Raw genomic sequence first — 7,118 nt, 5'->3', positions numbered from 1 at the left:
TTTTGTTTCCTTGAACAAGAAAGTTTGGTGGTGTTGCCAACACTTTCTATGGACAATTTCAAAGCTCCAATTGCTAATGAAAAATTGTGTTTCCTTGAACAAGAAAGTTTGGTGGTGTTGCCAAACAGGTTAGGGGGGGGGGAGAGTGTATAGGTGGAGAGGACCAGGTAACAGTCAAGGAGATGGTGAACCAGGTCGAACCTCTGGAGGAGGAGAGACATGTGATGCTGGACCAGGTCGAATTCCTGGACCAGTTATGCTTGAAGAATGGAGAGATGGTGAACCAGGTCGAACCCCTGGTGAAGGAGAGATATGTGATGGTTAAGAACACCATGTCATCATCCTGTCCATTGAAGGACACCACGACACCATCCTGTCTAGTGAAGGACAACATGTGGGTGGAGGACACCAACATAATGTCCAGGGAAAGATATGTGCCGCCCTGGACATGTACTATGTTGGTGGAGGACACCATGAAAGGGGAAAAGGTGCCGCCCTGGACATTGCAGGACAACATGTGGGTGGAGGACACCAACATAATGTCCAGAGAAAGATATGTGCCGCCCTGGACATGTACTATGTTGGTGGAGGACACCATGAAAGGGGAAAAGGTGCCGCCCTGGACATGTATCAGCAGGGAAAGAAGGATAGACATGTGTTGTTAAAAATATATCCTTTTATAGTTTGTTTTTACAGGGAGACGAGGACAGTTGAGTATTGTTAAAAATTGTTAAAAATGTATTCTCTCTATTGTGTATTGATTAAACGAGTATTTCTTTCTACAATTTGCAGGGAAGAAGGATTTTCTCTACAGTTTTGGATTGTATCAGCAGGATATACATGTACTACGGCGATTTGACGGCGGTGTGGCGACGATCGATTTTTGAAGTTTTGCAATTAAGATATCTATAATTGAATAAGTTTTGTATTTGATAGATTTGACATATCAATTATTTGTGGAGCAACTTTTTCTATAATGAACGAAAATTTATCTGCTATTGTTATATCCATGTATATTACTGATCTAACTCGGAGATGTTATGTTACAAATCATATAGATTATTTGTGGAGCAACTTTTTCTAGAATGAACGAAAATTTATCTGCTATTGTTATATCCCTGTATATTACTGATCTTACTCGATTTTTTGGGAATGAACGTCAATTTATTTTCCATTGTTGTATCCATTGCTAATCAATGTAGATCTCTGATATTATTCGAATTAGTGGGATAAATGTTAATTTATCTGCCATTGTGGTGTCCATGCATAAGGTTAGAATTTATAACATATAATTTGGAAAGCGCTGACATTGTTTAAATAATAAGGAGAGAAACGAAGCAACTCTATAAAGTTTGTGATGGAAAATAATTTGATTTATGGTAATTATTTGAATTCTGGAAATATAACATTTTGTTAACTATTGAATACGAGTTTATGAGATTATGTTATTATGAAAATCAAAATATATGCATTTATTTTTTTTGTTTTGTTACACTGGAATTGGATATTTGGATATATTTATTCTTGTTTCAGACTATTGTGGTGTCTAACAGAGATAAGAATAATAAAAAAATTGAAGATGGATTAATTTCAACGAAAATAGGAATACAATTTTGTAAAATTGTTAATGGAAGAAAATTGATTTTATTAAATGTTAATATCGTGATTTTATGAAAATTGGATAAAAATTTGAAATTAGATACTTTAAAAGGTATTAGAATTTTGATGAAAGGCTGTAAATTGTTTTAAAAGTTGAGTCAGTTATTATGGTTCTAAGTATTTAATTTTAAAACAATTATATTGCGGTTTATGTATAAATAAGAGTAAAGCTACTCTCAAGTTTATATGTATGGAAACAAAATATTTTGAATATGGTTAAAATGTGCTATGAATAATAAGCTTTATAAGTTTTCTAAAATTTTCCGATTTCTTTATGGTTAGGGTCAAAAACATAATCAACATAGGTATCTAACAACCTCTATGAAGAGTTTTAAGCCCTAATTTCAATATCGGCAAGCGGAAATGGCTCCAAAAATACCCTAGGAAATGTGAAAAATTAAGAAATTCAGTACATTTTTAGATTTTATTAATATATGACTAGATTTAAACAATCAATTTTAAAAGAATATTAAACTGTCATTCAAAACAATATTTCATGCTAAATGTCATTCAACAATTAAATAAATTATATTTTCTTTTATCACAAAAACAATTTTCAGGTGCTCTTTATTAATAGAAAAAGTCCATCTAACCGTCAATTTTATTACCTTTAAATAGAAATAAATTTTTCAGCAAATTTTAGTCTAAAAAATCCTATTATATAAAGTAACAAGCTTTTTTGTCTATAGCAAAGAATCTTTCCAACAGCTGAACCAATATGGTTCTCCTTAACAGTTAAGCTTCTTACAGGTCCCGGGAAGGTTTTTAACTATTTTGTGGTAGGTTAACTCAACCCTCCTAATACAAATTTAACCTCCCCCCCCAATAAGAAAAAAATACTTTTCTTTTTAAATCTTAAAATAAAAATGGGAGGAAGGGTCAACCCCCCCTCCCACTCATGTTTCCCTAGAGGCCTCTAGGGGCGTAGCCGCTAGTATTTACATAAATTAATAAGAATGGTGCTAAAAACAATTAAAATTATTTCTTTAGCTGCACTACTTTGGATATTAACGTCCCACATCATGAAAAAAAGTATTATATTAATCAAATTATAAAGGACAATTCAGATTAGTAGGTAGGCGAAGCTTTTTGATAATTAGAGTCAGTCCGTCTGAATGTCTGTCCATCACGGTTGGTAAAATCTGTATAGACTTACAAGTTAATGTTCTATTAATTATGTTCTGACACCTCTACAAGAGTTATTGTTCGTTTGTCCTTATTTCTAATTTTAGAGCTTTGCTTTTCAGGATGTCATCCTTGTTTTAAATTTGACTACACTTTTGGTAAAATATCTGACAGTCATTCATTAAAGACAAAATACTAAAAAATGATAACAAAGAATTTATAGTGAAGCTGCGCTACCTTCTGTGACTGTCCTTTATAAATGCAATATAATAAATGATTAATTTCTTATATTCTTTCGTTTTTAAAGTAGTTCTATAATGAAAGTAATTTGATTGTCTTCTAAAAAATTTTAAGAAAAAAATATTTTCAAATATTTAAAAAAATCTAAGACAATCAGATTACTTACAGAATAGCTTAATTTAGTAAAAGTATTTTTTCTCGATTCCCTAGACTTGTAGCCTTGTAAAATTGCGCCTTGCTGATCCTGCTGACTATAGTGATGGGTAACAGTAGCTGACACTAGAAAATACACTTAATAAGCCTTTATTGTAGGACGGTATTGCTATAATATGTTATCACAGTTGAAATGGCCTGAAACTATGACATGAAGAAAATAAAAAAATTAATATGTTTAAGAATATTACATTTTTGGCATTAAGTTTTTCCTTGTTTTATAGCTCGCTCAACAGCTTGAGTGTGATTAGAAAATCCTTCTAATACCAAAGGGCCTCCAGCAATAGCATCACGTAGCTCATCATCACTGAAGTGTCTGGTAACAGCAGGTTCTATCAACTGGTCACTTTTTAAACTGTCAAAGTCGACAATTTCAGTGTAAGATTTAGATTCCCAATTCAGATCAGGAATTGTTCTGTCTGGCTCTATGGTGTTATTATCAGACTTTCTTCTTATATGAATTATTTTCTCAACACCAAGATTTCTGATCTCAAATTTATTGTCACTTAACATAGCAGCTAAAATATTGTCAACAAATGCAAAAAATGCATTGCGCTGCACTGCAGGAGCACAAGTTAAAATGACATCAGATGGCTGTGTGCTTCTAAGCTTATCAAGCAAAAAATACAAGTTTTTGGGGCCATCTTGCCAATGTGAGTTTTTTTTGATACAAAACCAAGTAGGTCCATAAACAAAAATAATATACTTCACCAACTTTATAAGGTTCACAGAAGGGTTCAAAGTTTTGCAATATAAAGATAAGATTCTTATTGCAAGTGTTAACCACCTGCTATGACATAGCTTGCCTAATTTCCACATTAGACAAGGATGAAAGTTTTTGGTAGAAATATACTGAATATAAGCTAAAAGTACTCTTTGATCTGAGCTGAGGTCGTTGAAAACGGCCTCTGGAACACTGAGGTCAGACTCTATTTTGACAAATTCAACGAACTCCTTCTCATCCAGGTCATCTCGGCTGAGCTCAATCCCCACAGGCCCTTTAAAACTCTTAGGGCCTGACGTGGTTCCATCTAATTTCAAAAACAAAGCCCTGAAAAAAAAGAAAATATTAAATTATTACAGTAGGTACCTACTATTTTTAATATCTTAATAACTTATAATATAATAACTTGGAATTGTGGTAGGTAAATACTTGATAGGAAACAAGGATGCAACATCCATAAATCAAAGCCATGAAATGATAGGACAAAGAGACATTAACACTTGTAGAGTGTGAGAATTGAATAATCATAACATAAGTTTTAAAAAGTTGAAACAAAATTGTAAATAAATTTGTTAAAAAATACAGGATAATGTTTAAGCACATTCTTATATTTTCAGGACTTGATAATAGAGATGCTTTGCTTATAATATTGTACTTTGTTTTCCTATGAATCAGTATTTCAAACAAGATCAATCCAATAATTATATCACACAAAAATTTGTTGTTAAAAAAAGTTAAGAATCAACATATTTTTAAAAAGCCATCAGTTTTGGACATATTAAACCTAATTATAGAAAAGCTTTGCTTTTAAAAATCTTAAACACCATAAAATAATATTTTGCACTTACCTAAAAGGCAACTCATTTCCATGTAGCTGGCAAATAAGCCAATGCAAAGGCCGACCTAACCTTTTTTCAACAAGGACTAAAGCTCCTCCTAGGCGACCTGTATTTAATACTGTGCCGTCTGCTGCAAGTGCAACTACAATATTTTCACTATTGTAATGTTTTAAAGTTTCTAATATGATATTAGCAATGTTGTCACTTGTTGATCTGTCAGTTAAAGGGGCATGAGTAAGATACTTTCCTGAACCATTAGCAAATGTATAATAATCTATCACTACCTTTCGTCTTTTGTTATCTATTTTTGTTAAGCCCTCTGTTTTCTTACCATCAAATAACATGCATTTCACTAACTCATTGTTTGCATTAAAAGACTCTTTCACTGATTCAAGCCTGTATTTTTTTCTCAAATTGTGAATTTTCATTGTTGTACAAACTAAGTCCTGGTCATTCTCACTTATTTGGTTAGTGTCAATAAGAACAGCATTAACTATAGCTGCAACTGCGCCATCACTTAAATTATATCTATCGGCTTCTAATGCAACATTTGGTAATTTAAGTAGGTTGAGGGTAGATTTTGTCATTCTATCATTGTCATTGTCACTGTTGCTATCCGTGTCACTTTGATCATTGTCACTTAGGTCACTTAATGTTGAGGGGTCCAAAAATTCAAATGATGCATTTTCACTAACTATTTTTTTTTCTAAATTAACCTCTTTAGTTATTTTTTTCTTTAAAATAGATTCACCCCTCTTAGTTTCTTTAATGTCCACAGTTCCGAAGCACAGATCACTAGGGGGACCATTAGGATTTAAGATCTTCTTCATGTATTCAGTATCAGAACTTGGAATCTAAAAAGTAAAACTATTAAAATTTTCCATAGAATTTAGGTATGCAATCGGTTTCTTTAATAAAGTACAGTCTTAAACTAGTATTGAAATTATTATATTGCATTGTTTTGCATAATTTCTTTGACATTGACATATAAATTTATGCAAAACCTCAATGATGACACACAAAATTAACCCCTCTGTAAATTACTATAAGTAGTTGAAACGTTTGGACACTATACTTTAAGACAAAACAATCAAAATTTTATAAAATCCCCTAAGTTGTTAAAAATAACAAATATGAAAACGTTACTATAAAACTTTGGGGACTAGTGTAATAAACAGCAAATGTCCTCTCCCCCCTGACTGGAAATAGTTTTTTTTATTAGATGCTAATTCTCTGCAATGCTTGTTTGAGAAAGGTTCAAGGATAGGCAATAGTTAAACAGTTTATTAATTAATTTTCTAACCTTACTGTCGGCTGGACAATTGCATGCAACATGAGAGTGTTGTTCAGCTGGACACTTAGCTGTTGGCTTACTAAAATATAAAAAAATATTCATTTTATTATCAAATTAATCCTTGTTTTAATTAACAAACTTATGATTTAAATAGGTAAGTAAGAATTATTTGGTATCGAAGCTAATAGCTATATTGGAATAGTTATTTTTTACATAGTAACTTTTAAATTTGTAGAAAACTAAAAACAATAGATGCTAGACATAATTTTTAAGTATAGCTTAAAACCGGATATTAATCAGTTTTGAAGCGATACTAGAATAATGTTTAATTTTTCCTACCTACAAATTATCTCTGGAAGACCACAAGAACATGTAGTTACATTAAACACTCGTATTAGTTGGGCATCAACAGCTGCAATCTTTTTTTTTGTTGCTTTCTTAAATCGGCAGCATTTCACACTACTTAAGAAATTACATAAAGATAGAAGAATGCTTTTTTCAGTTTTTAGTGGTAGATTATTGTGTACTTTACTCCATTTTTCCATAATATCGGGGATAACATAATTTTTAACAATATTACGTTCATTCAAATTTGGATTTTGATATTGATAATAGTTTGAAAGTTTCAAAATTTCACTAAACGTAGGAGGCCTAGTATTCTTTAATTTTTCACCAATTGGGTTATATTTGGAACACTTATCTCGAGTTTTCATTTTCACTATTTTATATAAAGATAATTAACATTTATTTGTTTGTTTTAAATGTTTATAATTCACAATAATGGATTGTTTTGTTTCCGTTGTTTGGCGCCTAATGTTGTTGTTTTTTTCTGTCTTTGTCTGCTAGCAACAGCGCGTTTCAACCAATCAGAAAGCGCCAATTGTTTGTAGAATTGTATGCGCCAATAAGATGACATAAGGATAATATAAATGTCGTCTTTGGTAAAAAAAAATGAATGCAAGATTTTTTTCAAATTTTGACTTTTCATTTGCATTTCCGGACCTTTAAAAGGTCAAAAATAAAA

At 31.6% G+C, this 7,118-nt stretch overlaps 1 protein-coding gene across 1 annotated transcript; it reads right to left on the bottom strand.

Annotated features, from left to right (window-relative positions):
- Window positions 1-3,276: 3,276 nt before the first annotated feature.
- Window positions 3,277-6,904, bottom strand: LOC145318619 (uncharacterized). The gene is made up of 4 exons (XM_080160010.1): window positions 6,434-6,904; window positions 6,104-6,173; window positions 4,810-5,654; window positions 3,277-4,288 (listed from the first exon to the last, which is right to left on the bottom strand). Exons 1-4 carry the CDS (start codon window positions 6,805-6,807, stop codon window positions 3,439-3,441), a joined length of 2,139 nt encoding a protein of 712 aa, XP_080016136.1. The 5' UTR covers window positions 6,808-6,904; the 3' UTR covers window positions 3,277-3,438.
- Between the last annotated feature and the right edge of the window lie 214 nt (window positions 6,905-7,118).

Source organism: Acartia tonsa, chromosome 5, assembly GCF_053477335.1.
Source record: "Acartia tonsa isolate MP-2025a chromosome 5, ASM5347733v1, whole genome shotgun sequence".
NCBI lineage: Eukaryota > Metazoa > Arthropoda > Copepoda > Calanoida > Acartiidae > Acartia > Acartia tonsa.
This window is presented reverse-complemented; position numbering and strand designations above follow the sequence as displayed.

Excerpts from the sequence above, each read along its gene's own strand:
- LOC145318619 (XM_080160010.1), bottom strand. The coding sequence starts at position 6,807 with ATGAAAACTCGAGATAAGTGTTCCAAATATAACCCAATTGGTGAAAAA. Across the intron at positions 6,174-6,433 it reads CTTCCAGAGATAATTTGTAG|TAAGCCAACAGCTAAGTGTC; the intron begins GTAGGAAAAATT and ends TTTATATTTTAG. Across the intron at positions 5,655-6,103 it reads ATTGTCCAGCCGACAGTAAG|ATTCCAAGTTCTGATACTGA; the intron begins GTTAGAAAATTA and ends TTTACTTTTTAG.